We start from the raw sequence: 17,059 nt of genomic DNA on the forward strand, positions 1-17,059 counted from the left end.
TCTGCCATTCATAGGGATTCATGTGTAGGTTTTTTATTCCTCCCTTTGTCTTGGCGTTGTAGTTTAGACATGGACATGTGACCCTATTTTTTTTGTCACAAAACAGTCCTTGGTTATGGAATAATGTCAGATCCAGATGATCCATCATCTGTATTCTACATAGTCAAGTATTGATCATGAAACTAGACACTAGATAATATACCTAAATGAAAAAATCACACACACAGTAGTATGCTATGTCATCAGCCAGTTCTATCACTTAATGATGTAGTTTCTTTGAGTCAACATTTAACAAAGCATCCCAGTAAGATCTTCCATTTCTTCCAATCCTGAGCTTCCCAGTGCCTTCCTTATATCTCCGTCCCATCTGTATGGTGGTCTTCCTCTAGGTTTTTATATAAATTGGGCTCCAGTGTAGGACTTCTTTAGATCACCTACCATCTTTTGTTCAAGCTACATGACCAGCCCAGTGACATTTCAATGCATTCTCTTTCCATTATGTCAGTGACGTTCATTGTTCATCTTATTTAAACTGCTCTCTTCTGGTCTCTCTTTGTGTAACCAAACATTGGCCTTTCCATTTCTCTTTGGGCTATTGTTAGCTTCCTAACAATGAACTCTTTTAATGTCCATGTTTCACGGCAATAAGTTATTACTGGCAATATACATTAATCAGAAATAGAAGTCTTCAGCTCAACTAACACATTAGATTTCAGAATTGAAGAGTGCCTCCCATAAGTTTGCTAGCCAATTTCTGGTTTTAAATCTCCTTTCATGTTTGTTGACCCAGATATTCCGTGACTATTTTGAGTTGATTACTTCAGACTGATATACTTCCCTCAGGTGCCCATTGATAGATCATCTTGGTTTTATCAGTGTTAATTTTTAGTCCAACTTCAGAGCTCACTAACACAAGTTCAACTAATACCTGAAGTTCTTATATATCACTTGCAAATAGGACAATATCACTGCAAACCTCAAATTGTTCAGTCTTTTTCTGAGAACTTTAATTCCCTTTCTACCCAATCAAATTTAGACATGGCTTTTTTTAAGGAGATAGAGAATCCCTTGCTTTAAACCCTTTTCAATGGAAAATTCATAAGTATCTTCAGCAACACTCACAAAGGCTGTGGAGGTTTTGTAAATGTTACATAGGATTTTGATATGTGCTATATAAGGATCTAAACTACAAAACAGGCTGCCACAGTAAACTAAAGATGTGAATACTGCAATGTCAGCCAAGCTATTACACTGTAAACATATATTTGAAATATAGTCCTTAAATAGTGATGACTATCCCATGTATAACAAACGAAATGACATAATATTGCAAGACTAAGAGCTGTAAAATTTGTAAGAATGTGTGTGTGTTTAGTAAGAAACATTGTACCAACAATTGACGACATCTGTACAATTTGTTGCTCTATGGCTAAATCAATAAGTATAAAAAATTGTGAATTTGAAATGCTTATCATCTGTAAGTTTTGGTATCTGTACTTTAAAATATCAAATCCCAATAGCTTATTTAAAGTACATGTCATAGGCACCACTGCAATGTTAAGTTAGTGCTACAGAAAAGTTTCATAAATTTCAATGTGAAAGAAAACTTTGAATTTTCTGTGACTCATCTTAACTTATTGGCCAGAACAGTCATTCTGTCAATTTTCTGGTTTTATACAAAAAATTCAATTACTGAAAGGAAAAAATTCCACAATACTTAAACTATAAATGCCTGCAAAACTATAAATGCCTGCATGAAATTATCAATAAAAACCTCCATGTTCCCCCACTTCACTATACATGTACCTAAGCACGGAATATTAAAGAAATATTGGTTGTAAGTAGACGCAAAAGTGTACAATGTACTAATAAATACTGGTATTACTTGCTAGATTTTATAGATGTAACACAGTAGTGTAAGATACATTTAGTGGTATATAGTATAAATTAAAAATATTGTATTCTAAAAATCAGGACTTCACTTTAATCAATTAGGTTTTAAACAGCTGTTTAGTAACACAAATATTGATAGGTCTCCTGTACCTAATATTTCCTGTGTGTAATGGGACAATAAATTTGATTTCTCCACTATTTGCAGCAACACAGTTGGTTGTATTCAGATGTAAAAGTTGTTTCTGTAGCCAATGCTAAATTTTGAAGACTGGGGTAACCTTCATACATACTCGGAAATTGTAGAGGCTATTAAAGATCTTGAGCACACACTCCAATGCTGTTAAGTGGTGCCCGTCAATGGATCACCATATTGCTTTTAAGTGGCTCTGTGCATGGGTCCACTGCTTAATAAAAAGATGGAAGTGAAAATGCTGGGAACAGTATGTTTAAACCATAGGCCCATATACCTCTCCTGCAGGTTTGGGCAAAGATCCCAGGTGTCTGCAGATACCAGACAGCTGCAGGTGTACTTGGTATACCTCGAATGACACTGTCAACACTGACCCAGCCACCATCACTGTACATTTTGCTCTGCACTTGATAATTCGACACTGACTCTTGAGCAACATGGCTTTAGTCCTAAAACAGCAGTTAAAGTGAAAGCAATTACATTTAAATATGTGCTACCTGGAGATCTACAATGCTCCCTTTAGTGGGTTAAGACACCGACCAATTCCCACTCACTGTTCTGATACAGCTCCAGGGCTGGACTGCATCTGCAACCATATTGACAAAGTACTTACCAACAGACTGTTGGCATCATATCCTTGCTATCTTTAACTGCATCTGGAGCAAGGGCAAATTCCCATGGCAATGCTGAGAAATCAGTTTTTGTCCCAGTACTGAAACTGGGTAAGCACCATCTAGAGATACAGAGAACATTAGTGATACTTATTGAGTGATAACTGTAAGTTGCTTGAATGCATGGTGAGTGGCTGCTGTGTTGGGTCCTTGAATCTTGGCTCTTCTGGGGTGGTTCTTGCCAAGGCCATCCCACTACTGATCTGGAATACCTGGAGGCTACCATCCAAACAGCTTTTGTTTAGTGTCAAAACTTTATAGTAATCTTCTTCGACCTGCGAAAGACTTGCTGCAACACCACATCCTTGCTACCTAGCAGACTTGCTGCAACACCACATCCTTGCTACCTAGCAGACTTGCTGCAACACCACATCCTTGCTACCTAGCAGACTTGCTGCAACACCACATCCTTGCTACCTAGCAGACTTGCTGCAACACCACATCCTTGCTACCTAGCAGACTTGCTGCAACACCACATCCTTGCTACCTAGCAGACTTGCTGCAACACCACATCCTTGCTACCTAGCAGACTTGCTGCAACACCACATCCTTGCTACCTAGCAGACTTGCTGCAACACCACATCCTTGCTACCTAGCAGACTTGCTGCAACACCACATCCTTGCTACCTAGCAGACTTGCTGCAACACCACATCCTTGCTACCTAGCAGACTTGCTGCAACACCACATCCTTGCTACCTAGCAGACTTGCTGCAACACCACATCCTTGCTACCTAGCAGACTTGCTGCAACACCACATCCTTGCTACCTAGCAGACTTGCTGCAACACCACATCCTTGCTACCTAGCAGACTTGCTGCAACACCACATCCTTGCTACCTAGCAGACTTGCTGCAACACCACATCCTTGCTACCTAGCAGACTTGCTGCAACACCACATCCTTGCTACCTAGCAGACTTGCTGCAACACCACATCCTTGCTACCTAGCAGACTTGCTGCAACACCACATCCTTGCTACCTAGCAGACTTGCTGCAACACCACATCCTTGCTACCTAGCAGACTTGCTGCAACACCACATCCTTGCTACCTAGCAGACTTGCTGCAACACCACATCCTTGCTACCTAGCAGACTTGCTGCAACACCACTTCCTTGCTACCTAGCAGACTTGCTGCAACACCACTTCCTTGCTACCTAGCAGACTTGCTGCAACACCACTTCCTTGCTACCTAGCAGACTTGCTGCAACACCACTTCCTTGCTACCTAGCAAGAGTGAGGTCTCAAGTGTCTGCTCCAGATTTTCATTCAGAATTTCCTGTTGCATTAAATGTTCTGGGTTAGAGTTGCTGCTTCCCACAGTACCTCCATATCCAAGAGAATGGGGTCCTGCAAGGCCCTACACTGAGTGCCCTCTTTCTAGTAGCCATCAATTGCCTAGCAGCAGCTGTGGGGTCCTCTGTACCTGTCCTTGTATGCTGATGACTTGCCTCCAATATTACTCCTCTAGTGTGGGTGTCACTAAATGTAGACTGCAAGTCACCATATGAAAGATGCAGCCATGGGCATGACTAGATTTCCCTTGCCAAGACTAAAGTTGCACACTTCTGTTGAGTCATACCATTCACACCAACCAGAACTTTACCTCAGTGTCCAGCTACTCAATGTGGTGGATACTTACTTTTTAGGACTTGCCTTTATTTGTTGATTCCCCAATCTTTGCCAGCTTAATTAAAAGGGATGGCTGTACTTTGTTACACTTAGCTGCCTGAGTAACATGAGCTGGGGTGCAGACTGCACTACCCTTCTGCAGCTTTACAAAGCCCTGATAAAATTCCACCTCTGTTATGGAAGTCTGGCATACAGTTCAGCATCACCCTCAGCATTGTGGATACTGGATCTGATAAACTGCTGTGGGGTTTAACTTGAAGAGTAGCCTTCTGAACTAGCCCTGAGAAAAGCTTACTTGTTGAGGCTGGGATGCCTCCATCGTGGGTCAGGCACAAAAAGCAGCTTGTCAATTACGCTACCTATGTTCACAGCTCCCCTAAGCATCCAAACTACAATCTCCTCTTTCCAAACACAGTAATCCATCTCTTGCAATGGTGGCCTTGTCCATAGCTTCATCTTGACCTATCACAAGGACCTGAAGCATAGATTTATCCTGAGGCTCTCTGCTGCTGAGTTTTCTCCATCCTTGGTGTATCTCAGAGTTATATTCTTACAGGACATACAGAACTGTGCTCTTTGTGAATGGCTGTAGTGCAGAGTTGGTAGTAATTTCTTGTGCCCTTGAGCATATTTGTTCCTATACTGGTGGGTCTCTTCTCATCTGCACGGACCCCTTGCTCAGACTGCAAGCTCCTGACCAGTGCTACTGTTGTCATGCCTTGGTTATTGCTATCCAGGATTCCCTGTATGCCCTTGAACAGTGTGGATGCTCAGTGACCTTTGTCTGGACCATGAGGAACATCTGGATTCCAGGAAATGAACATAGTCTGGCCAAACAGGCTACCAGTAAACTGACTCTTGATCAGTAGTCTGGAAACAGACCTCCAATTGCTACTATGCCATCAAGTTTCAGATGTCTGGAATACAGAATGGCTCACTCTTTCACCAAACTAACTACAAGTGATAAAGGAGACTATGAATCTGTGAAAGTTCAAGCAGGCCTCTCACAAGGATTGTACCATTCTTTACTGGCTCCATATTAGCCATACTTGCTGATTCATGATCACCACCTCTGTAGTGAGGACCCACTGCCCTGTCATTGTGGTGCCCCTGTCATAGTGGTCCAAATTTTTCGGACTGGCTCAACCTAGCCACCCTGCAGTGGACTCTCAATCTTCCTGATGTTAGAGAGAATGCCTGAGTGGTTGACTTTTGCATTTTTTGTGAAGTGGGTTTTTACAATTGTCAAGGATGGGCCACATAACCATATTGGCCCATTGAGGGGTCGGCAGAAAACTGTTGCTGCCCCTGCTCAGACTGGACTGTGGTTGTCTGGGTTTGGTGGTCGAGGTTGGTCTTCACATCATCTGCTCTTTACTCTTCTTCCCTCCTCCTCATGTAGTCTGTTTGATTTATCTTCTGTCTCTCTGTGATTCTCTAGCTGTCCGTGTTGCTAGTCTTTCCCAGGCAATCTTGGAGTATAGTACCACTGGTAAATAGCAGGGACTGGGGAAGTATGTCCCCTCATTGTACTCCACTTTGAACTTCTGGCTGTTCCCTAGAAGTGGCACCTTGCTTGGCTTTCTTCCTGTCTCTGTCTTATGTCTCTTACCTCAGTCACTGACATTGGTAGATGTTTTTCTTTCCCCCAGGGGTTTGTGTGGTAAGCTCTCTGATATAGTCATGTAGCCTTGTCTGTTGGAGGGCAAAAGGACTGATTACCTAGTACTTTTGTCCTTTTAAGCATCAAACCACTGAAGCTTTGAGGGAAAACAACAAAAGAAAATGAGCTCAGTGTTTGCAGGGATGTTTAACAAATTGCATGCTGAAGACAATTTTCTTGATAAAATTGTGTTCAATGAGCTGCCAGCAGTACCAGCAGTAAAGTGAATTGGCATAATGTTTTGATATGGGGTGAGCAGAAACTTCACTAATCAACCATGTATTGGAATCATGTAGGGTAAATATTTTCTGTGCTGTAAGCTGTAACATGATATTTTAGTTCTTATTTTTTCTTAGTCAACTGCAACTGGCATATTGAACCTTAATGTACTTGAAAATTATCTAATGCCTCAATTAAGACAGTACATCGGCACAGACTTTATCAGAAAGATGGTGCACCACCACAATTTCATTGTGAAGTTGTCGTTCATCTCTGTAGGAATATGCTGACTTGGGTTAGACATGATGTAACAGTATCTTGACCACCACAATCACCTGATTTAACCAAATAGATATCTGTGTATGGGGTTAGAGTATTTGGTCTTCCATTTCTGGAAAATGTTGATGAGCTGTGACAATGGGTAGCAACAGTTGCTACCATACTTAGACTAGCTTCATAAGATTTGGCAGGGAACTGAACACAGATGGGAAATTTGTTACAAAATGTAGCTTTACTGGACATTTGGAAAAAATGAAGATATGCTGCACTTAGTGCTGCAGGAAACATTTCTGTAAGTTCCTTAGTGTTCATTAAAGATTCTGTCAGCAGTTAAAAAATTTATATTAGGTGACCAATTCTGAACCTTACAGGTTCACTTTCATGCATGTCCTAATGAGGCTGTATTAACAGTGCATAGTAATAGTAATAGTAATAATAATAATAATAATAATAATAATAATAATAATAATAATAATAATAATAATAATAATAATAATAATAATAATAATAATAATAATAATAATATAAAAAAAAAAAAAAAAAAAGCAAGCTAAAAACTATTAACACAATCATACACAACAAAATAAATGAAAATACAACTATGGAAGAGTTAAAACTACTGGTTTATATAGGAGCACTCACTACACTAAATATACACACTAGGCAGAGATAAGAACAAACCAACACACAGAAGAAACCCACAAAACCAGCATGGCAACACAGGCTACAGATCAGAATAGAAAAACTGAGAAAAGACATCAGACAGCTAACACAATTTATAAGAAATGAAATATCAGACAAAAAACGAAAAAGGTTAGGTAAAATCTCACAACAAGAAGCAATAGAGCAATTAGATGAAAAGAAGCAGAAATTACAAGCATTGGCCAAACGACTTAGAAGATACAAAAAAGTGAAAATAGAAGGAAACAAAACCAAACATTCAACACAAACCAAAAGAGATTTTACCAAACAATAGATAACACACACATTAAAATAGACAATCCACCAAACATAAGACATGGAACACTTCTGGAGCAACATATGGTCAAACCCAGTACAACATAACAGGCATGCACGGTGGATACAAGCAGAAACACACATACAAGATGATACCACAAATGCCTGAAGTGATAATTTTGCAACATGAAGTCACCCGAGCAATTAATTCTACACACAATTGGAAAGCCCCTGGAAATGATAAAATAGCAAATTACTGGCTAAAGAAGTTCACCTCAACACATTCACATCTAACTAAATTATTTAACAGTTACATTGCAGACCCATACACATTCCCTGATACACTTGCACATGGAATAACCTATCTGAAACCTAAAAATCAAGCAGACACAGCAAACCCAGCTAAATATCGCCCCATAACATGCCTACCAACAATCTACAAAATATTAACTTCAGTCATTACACAGAAATTAATGACACATACAACACAGAACAAAATGATAAATGAAGAACGAAAAGGCTGCTGCAAAGGAGCACGAGGATGTAAAGAGCAACTGATAATAGATACGGAGGTGACATATCAAGCTAAAACTAAACAAAGGTCGCTACACTACGCATACATAGATTACCAAAAAGCCTTTGATAGTGTACCCCACTCATGGTTACTACAGATATTGGAAATATACAAAGTAGATCCTAAATTGATACAGTTTCTAAACATAGTAATGAAAAACTGGAAAACAACACTTAATATTCTAACAAATTCAGATAACGTCACATCACAGCCAATACAGATTAAGTGTGGAATATACCAAGGAGACTCGTTAAGTCCTTTCTGGTTCTGTCTTGCTCTGAACCCACTATCCAACATGCTAAATAATACAAATTATGGATATAATATTACTGGAACATACCCACACAAAATCACACATTTGCTATACATGGATGATCTAAAACTACTGGCAGCAACCAATCAACAACTCAACCAATTACTAAAGATAACAGAAGTATTCAGCAATGATATAAATATGGCTTTTGGAACAGACAAATGTAAGAAAAATAGCATAGTCAAGGGAAAACACACTAAACAAGAACATTACACATTGAATAACCACAGTGACTCCATAGAAGCGATGGAAAAAACAGATGCCTATAAATATCTAGTATACAGAAAAAAAGGAATAGATAATACAAATATTGAAGAAGAACTAAAAGAAAAATATAGACAAAGGCTAACAAAAATACTGAAAACAGAATTGACAGCAAGAAACAAGACAAAAGCTATAAATACTTATGCTATACCAATATTGACCTACTCATTTGGAGTAGTGAAATGGAGTAACACAGACCTAGAAGCACTCAATTCACTTACACGTTCACAATGCCACAAATACAGAATACATCACATACATTCAGCAACAGAAAGATTCACATTAAGCAGAAAGGAAGGAGGAAGGGGATTCATCGACAAAAAACCTACATTATGGGCAGGTAGACAATTTAAGAAAATTCTTTCTAGAACTAGCAGAAACTAGCAAAATACACAAAGCAATCACTCATATAAATATATTGGCTACACCACTGCAATTTCATAACCACCTTTACAACCCTTTAGATCACATAACATCAACAGATACGAAGAAAGTAAATTGGAAAAAGAAAACACTACATGGCAAGCACCCGTATCATCTAACACAGCCACACATCGATCAAGACGCATCCAACACATGGCTAAGAAAAGGCAATATATACAGTGAGACGGAAGGATTCATGATTGCAATACAGGATCAAACAATAAACACCAGATATTACAGCAAGCATATTATTAAAGATCCCAATACCACAACAGATAAATGCAGACTTTGCAAACAACAAATAGAAACAGTAGATCACATCACAAGTGGATGTACAATACTAGCAAATACAGAATACCCCAGAAGACATGACAATGTAGCAAAAATAATATATCAACAGCTTGCCTTACAACATAAACTTATAAAACAACACGTTCCCACATACAAGTATGCACCACAAAATGTACTGGAGAATGATGAATACAAATTATACTGGAACAGAACCATTACAACAGATAAAACACCACCACATAACAAACCTGACATCATACTCACCAATAAAAAGAAGAAATCAACACAACTAATCGAAATATCCATACCCAATACAACAAATATACGAAAGAAAACAGGAGAAAAAATTGAAAAATACATCCAACTGGCTGAGGAAGTCGAGGACATGTGGCATCAGAATAAAGTTGACATTATACCAATTATACTATCAACTACAGGAGTCATACCACACAATATCCACCAGTACATCAATACAATACAGCTACATCCAAACTTATATATACAATTACAGAAATCCGTAATTATTGATACATGTTCAATTACCCGAAAGTTCCTAAATGCAATATAACATCTACCGTACAGTTAAAAGGAAGTGACGCTTGATCAAGGTCCGCGTCACGTCCCATTTTTAACCAGACTTAACGTCTGAGAAAGTGGTGGTGGTGGTGGTGGTGGTGGTGGTGGTGGTGGTGGTGGTTGTGATGTAAGTTACTTTCTTTCACAATTAAGTTACTTTGTATAATTTCTAAACACACAGTATTCTTTCAGCAACTGATAGTATGAAATCTCTAGTTTAACACCACATCAACCTGAGAAACTTTTGACAGACTATTTCAGCTTGTACAACCAGAAAGTTTCTTTAACATTTTTCTCCATTTATTTCCAAAGGCTCTGAAACACATTAAACACGAATTTCCATAAACTGTCTCAATAATTTCGAATTAATAAAGCAATTTTTAACTGGAAATGATTAACACAGTCTAAAGACTTTCCACATTTTATTTGCTATATGAAAGCTTTTAAGGCAAAAACAATTGTAAAAGACTTTCCCAATGTTTTCCGCATAAACATGATGTGCACATGTTTAAACTATTGTGATGTTAGAGCTCATCTATATTGTCCATAAATTTTGTTGTAAAGTAAATCATATTTACTGCTAAACTTATCATTAGTGACAAGTGTTACTTTTGTCTTGTTCCAGTTCAAAAGTGCAGTGTAAAGAAGAAGATACTGAAGAAACTGAAGACATAAAGTGTGATGCACCAGCTACACGTTGGATACGCTGGCTGAAACTTTGTTGCCTTGTTGCCATCTGGGCAACCTTTACGGTTTGTTCTCTCTCTCTCTCTCTCTCTCTCTCTCTCTCTCTCTCTCTCTCTCTCTCTCTCTCTCTCTCTCTCTCTCTCTCTCTCACACACATATATATGTAAAGCATGTTGTGGTACTAGTTACCTCAATGTTGTACTATATTTTCCACATTTAGCTTATTGCAAACAATTTTTTAGGGTCAAAATAAGAATGATCTGTGATCTAAATGTAGTGGTTAAGATATTCTGAAATCTGAATATTGTGAAAAAGGAATATTTTCACTGTGTAGGTAAAAATTAGTACTGTGAACAAACTGATCCTTGGCTGCAATTAAGTCATTAAATTAAGCAAATGAAAGTTGAAATTGAATAACTTAAACTTGAATCATACGAAAGTTAAGAAATATTTTACAAATAGTGTTAAGTATTACAAAAGTTACTGAACATTTTGACTAAAGTACTGATCTTTTTTACAGATGATACTCATGATAAAAAGTGAGAAAGTATTAAACACTTACCAAATATCAGTACCTCCTAGAGAAGCAAAAAGTATCCTTTAAAATTACATATTAGTGTGTGCCAGTTAAGATTTTTGTTTCTCAGCCAGATATACTTCTGCTAGTGACCTGAAACTTTTTCGCTGAAGCACATATAAAACATTACATACTTAGTGCACCTTCATTTCACCAAAGTCAAAACACAAAGCTGAAGTACAAGGATTGGACAAAGATATGGAACAAGAAATACTTTCTTACACATACGTACAGATGCTAGCCCTTTGATTATTAATGGCATCTGTGCAAGAGTCAGTAGAGATCAGAGCAATGTTCTTTTTAGTTGAGGGCATTGTTGGAGCTCAGTGCGTTTGCACTTGGATTTTTTTTGGGGGGGGGGGGGGGTCTGAAAGACAGCATTACTGCCAAACACCACTTAACCCTCTTGGCTTATCAGACCCTTCCTGTGGTAAAAGTTTGGTTATCAAATGGCAATACTATGTCAAAGGTCAACAGTGCCCCTCTTGGCACAGCTTCCATCCTCCACGAGTGGATTTGGTGTGCATGTGGATGAACTTGCACACCTCCCCTGTTTATCAGCCATTAGAGCTTGATACTGAACCTCTGTGATTCTCAAGAGAGAAGAGAGTATAAACACTATCCATCTCCATCATTGTTAGCTGAGCTTGCCACCCTTTTATGGGAAGAATGGTAAGATTCCCTTGAACCATGCTGGATCTATATTTATCTATTCAGACTGGAACCTGTTTAGAATGCCAATAAGTCTCCTAAACCATTAGGCATGATAATGTATTCTCTATATTTTTGTAAAACACCTGCATTTTGTGGGTCAATTGGAAAAGACTTATCTTCAGAGAAGTTTCCTGGCTTACCTTAGTCTGCAAGTGTTGACATGTACACAGTGTAACACAAACTGACAGTTTTTTACTCTGGTCCCTTGCCACCAAAAGGGAGAGGACATTGGCATACAAATGGTATGAAGTAGTTTATAGTGCTCAATAATTAATCAGTGGTAGCTTAGATTCTGTGAAATCATTAGAATCTACAATGATACTGGTAAAAATACAGTAGAAAACTGCTGGAGGCTCATGGCTCTTTCATGGGTTCAGGCATGGTGCACAAGGGGCTCGAAGACGTTGCAGCCCATTCTTCCTTCCCAGGCTGCCCCCCCCACCCAACCTCACCCTGTCCTACTTATTAAGTCAACCTGACTATCCACTTGATTTCTTGTGTTCCTTTTAGTTTATCCCCTTGCTGTCTTTTCTTCACTTTTCCTTTTTGGTATTTCTGATTCTCCTATGGGTTTTGGTGTCCACTTACTAATTTTCTCTCTGTAGTGTGGGCCATTTGAGGAAGAAGACACTCCCCTTGCATTTGTGGCATGGACTCGTCTTACTCCTCCTTCCCTGGTGTAAACCTGCCCTTGCCCCTGCTGCTCCCCTCCCCACACCACACCACACTACATGTGTAGCCAGTCTGTGGTGAGATTGTAATTTACCCATCTGGCTGAGCCCCCTGACACCACAGGGATCAAACTTCTGATACCTGAGCTGTTTCCTCCCCATGTATTCCAAGGAGTGTTTGCTTGTCATTGTGGGACATTGGGCCTCTGAGTAATGGCTGCCATGCCAAGTGGCCTTTGCTGTGGCTGGGTGGCACCCATGGGGAGAGCCCCTGATCAGCCAGTGATATTGGGATAGATGCTTTGCATATGAAATGTATAAAGCTCCAAAAACTGGCTGTTCCTATATTTCTGTATATTTGATTGACAATGGATCATTTAATGCTGCTTCTTATGACCCTGTTGCCTTCCCTTATCTTGCTACACCCTCAGATGAGGGCAAGGCTTGCTGGTTTGGGGTGAATCACTTTCCCCGCTACCTGGTCTGCGGTAGGACTTTTGGAGACACATTAACCACCACCACCACCACCACCACCAAGATGTTACATGTTGTGGAAAATAAGAATCTCACTGCTGGTAAACATTTCAGCATATAAGGTCATTGCTCATGAAACTTTCTGTTCCTAACATTTCTTCCAGAACTGTGCTGGACATCTTCAGAGGTTTTGCTGCTCTGTTGAGTGTTGCTGACTGAGTCAGACATCTGAGTGTGACCAACTCAATGTAGAAAAAGGATGTGGCTGGAGTTACAAATAAGTAGTGATAATTCTTCGGAACTGTGCTACTGCTACGGTCGCAGGTTCGAATCCTGCCTCGGGCATTGATGTGTGAAATGTCCTTAGGTTAGTTAGGTTGAAGTAGTTCTGAGGTCATCAGTCCCCGAGAACTTAGAAGTAAAGTCTCATAGTGCTCAGAGCCATTTGAACCAATTTAATAATTCTTGCCAAGGATAAATTTTAACTATTGTCATCTTGTCAAAGATAAACTGTTTAGTGATTCTGCATAGCTACTATCCATATGTTAAGTTTTAAGGTCACTTTTTCCTATTTTCCCCTCTGCTTACATATTTAATTGGCTTCTCTGCATAGTCATGCATAATAGTTGGTCATTGTAGATAATTTTTTTTTCCTTCAGTAAACTTCATTTTGTGACTTGCTGGCTGAAGAGCATGCTCTGGAACTTATGGGGAAATAAAAAATATAAAGTCTTTGCTGACTCAGGGAAACAAACCAGCTGTTGCATAGGCCCAAATTGAGGAGCAAATATCAAAGGTCATGGAACGTGACAGTACATGAAATTAGAACATAAAAGTAATAACAGATCAAATTAAAATGTTCATGAACCCAGTCAAGCCATAAGCTTAAGTAAATGCAATCAACAATACAAGAAGAATCGGCATAATTTTTCAAGTAACTCCTCGACAGGAGTGACCCATGATGAAACTCTTCAGTTCTGATTTGAAAGTGTGTTGATTACAGCTAAGATTTTTTAAGTCTAGAAGTACCTTATTAAAAATGGATGCAGCAGTATACTGAACCTCTTTCTGCAAGAGTGTTAAAGAAGTCTGATCCAAATGCAGGTTTGATTTCTGCTGAGTATTAAGGATACGGGGCACTTACACATGGTGGAAAAATAGAAATTTTTTATGACTTTATTAAATTCTATAGTCTTTCCTGATTGCATTGACATATATATCATAGGGTTTAAAATGAAAAATGACTTATATACACCAAATTTCAAAGTTTATCATGTATGCTACCATGCCCCCTTTCTTTTACAGAAAAAGTATTTCGAAAAGAACTGTTAACTTTGTTTCCAGCAATTATACATATGATACATTGTATATGTTGGTAACAGCGCAGGTTTCTAGTGTCTTTAAATGATTATCATTGCTAGTATTTACTTCTGTTTCACTGAAGTAGTTTAACATGTTACTGAATGTTGGTTGCCCAAGTGCAAGCAACACTGTTGAAAGTGACCTGTGTATCAGCTCTTCAGGGAAGAAACTCCCACATGGCACACCTGCTGGTGATTCAAATTTGTGTCAACAGTGATGCTGTTTGTAGTGGATCTTTTTTTGTTGTGGGCCTCTTATCTTCTTTGATAAAGGAAGTCGCGAAATGTGAACAATGTGATAATATAGGCTGTCTGGAAATAACTGAACAACAAGGTAGAAGGAAGGGTTAACGTCAAAATTAGTTGTTCTGTGTAGATCCTACAATAAATCTACCTCGAAAATGACTTTGAACATTGTGCATAATTCATAAGATATGAATTTGAAGTTAGTGTATGCAATGTGTGCAATAGGAAAAGGAAAAAGGCTGCTCAAATGTTTTGTGGTTTGATGGCCTTCCTCCTCCCAGTACATTCAACATGTGCATAAAATACTTTCAGGTGTTTTGACAGTTGTCTAAAGCATCTATGAAACCTGCAGTAAAAGAAACTGTAAATATTAGTGGAACCAGGAACATTGCTGTTGCACTTGATAGGACATGGCAATGTTGAGGATATTGTTCCCTGAATTGTTGTAAGTGCTACTTCTCTATAGAAGGGAAAAGTTGATGTTGAGTACTTATCTAAGTACTGCCACATGTACCATGGTAACACTGAAGAACATATTGAACATAAGTGTTGTAAGAATTATGATGATGGTTACAGTGGAGGTATGGATTCTGATGGACCTCTAAAAATATGAGGTCGGTGCCTGTTTATAATGTTAGATATTTGAAGTGCCTAGGCAATGGGGACCCTAAAGCTTTAAATAAAATTAATGAGTTCAGTGTTTATCATGATACCTTGGTAACAAAACTGGAGGGTTGTGGAATTCTGCAAAAGAGGATGGGTGCTATGTGGAGGAAGCTACAAAGAGAAATGAAAGTTGCTATCTGGTGGAAAATTTGTCTGGCCAAGGCAGGTTGACAGACTGAAATAGACCACCTTCAGAGTTACTATGGACTAGCCATTACACAAACTGTACCTCTGAATGATGCTGAAGCAATGAGAGAAGCTGTATGGGCCACCTACTTTCATAAGTTGCCCACAGATGCCCATCTTGTTCAAAGACCTTGCCCTAAAAGAGCAAATTCTTGGTGTGGTTACCAAAAAGCAATAGAAAGTGGTAAAATATACCATCATAAGCATTTTCTTCCTGAGACTGTTATGAACTAAACAAATCCAATTTTTAGAGACCTGAGTGACCCTGTTTTGCTTAGTAAATATCTTCATGGAGGCACTCAGAATAAAAAAGAGTTTCAACCATTGCATATGGGAAAGATTACCCAAGAATGTTTCCATAGGACCAAATATATTAAAATTTGGTGTACTAGATGCAGTGATATGTTTCAATGATGAAGTAAGAGGAAGGTTGGAAGTCCTGAAAATTGTAGGAATAAAATGTGGCCCTAATATGGAAGAAAAATTGCTTGCATGTGACAGAAAACAGATCCATGAAGTGGAAAGATTCTCTCTTAAAGTTACCAAAGAAGCAAGAAGTGCTAAGAATAATGCCAAGAGGAAGCTTGAAGATGAATAAATGCTGCAAGATGAAGACTATGCTTCAGGAATGTTTGATTGGACTCATATCTTCATTTGCAATTTCCCAGAAGTTTTATTTTTCAGAATTCAGGTAGAAATATTTCCTAAAGTTTATAAAGTGTTGCTCTAATTTTTTTCTGTAACTTAAAATAGTCAATACTTACGTAGCAGACTTATGCTTTATTGCAGAATCAACTACATTATAGCCCCCCAGGGGGTCCACAACTCTTTTGTGGACACGTGCGTAGCGAGCACGGGACCCTGAGCTAATGTGCCCCTCCTTCCTTTCCGGGCTGCATACCTTCCCTTCCCTTTCCGCATCCCTCCCCATCCCCCATCTTCGCCCCCCCCCCCCTCACCTCTGTCTCTTTCCTTCCCTTTCTCCCCCTCTGGGAGTATGGTTTGTGCCTACGTCAGGAGACGGACGCTCGAAACTGTTCCAAATTCCTTGCTTTTACACTTGCAAGTCCTCGTCCTTCCTCTGTCCTTCTCTTTTCCTTCCCTCTTCTCCTTGCCCTTTTCTCCACTGCGGCGTTTGAGACCCCCTTTTCTTTCCTTTCCCTTTCTCTTTTTTCCTCCCTGTGCGTGTCTGAAGGCCGACCCACGCACTTCCATGCGTAGCCGGTGACGGGGTAACGCGTAATTCCCCGCCCCGGGTAGACAGGTAGGACACGTACGTACCCCCTGGTAACGGCCAGGCCCAGGGAGGGGGTGATTACCCAAGCTGATACCTTCCGAAAGTGCCGATTGGTCCCTCCGTCCGTTTGTCGGGAGGTGTGAACAATCACATAAGGCGGGTGTGCCCTCGGTGAGGGCCCCCACAAGGGAGGAGCGCGCCATCGGAGACGCCGGTAATCATGGGGGATTCTTCCGCAATGGTTTCCTCACCTTCCACTATGTCTGCTCACAAACGTAAGTTCACTGAGTCTCAGCCACA

The 17,059-nt window shown here is 39.5% G+C and overlaps 1 protein-coding gene across 1 annotated transcript in view; it reads left to right on the forward strand.

The window, feature by feature from the left end:
* LOC126470730 (P protein) overlaps positions 1-17,059 on the forward strand; it is an 82,644-nt gene that overhangs the window by 15,067 nt on the left and 50,518 nt on the right. Inside the window, exons 4-5 of the mRNA XM_050098734.1 lie at positions 10,566-10,692; positions 11,148-11,220. Of these exons, the coding sequence (XP_049954691.1) occupies positions 10,566-10,692; positions 11,148-11,220 (200 nt within the window). The remainder of the gene's footprint in view (positions 1-10,565; positions 10,693-11,147; positions 11,221-17,059) is intronic.

The sequence above is a fragment of the Schistocerca serialis genome, chromosome 3, assembly GCF_023864345.2.
Source record: "Schistocerca serialis cubense isolate TAMUIC-IGC-003099 chromosome 3, iqSchSeri2.2, whole genome shotgun sequence".
In the NCBI taxonomy this organism is placed as follows: Eukaryota; Metazoa; Arthropoda; class Insecta; order Orthoptera; family Acrididae; genus Schistocerca; species Schistocerca serialis.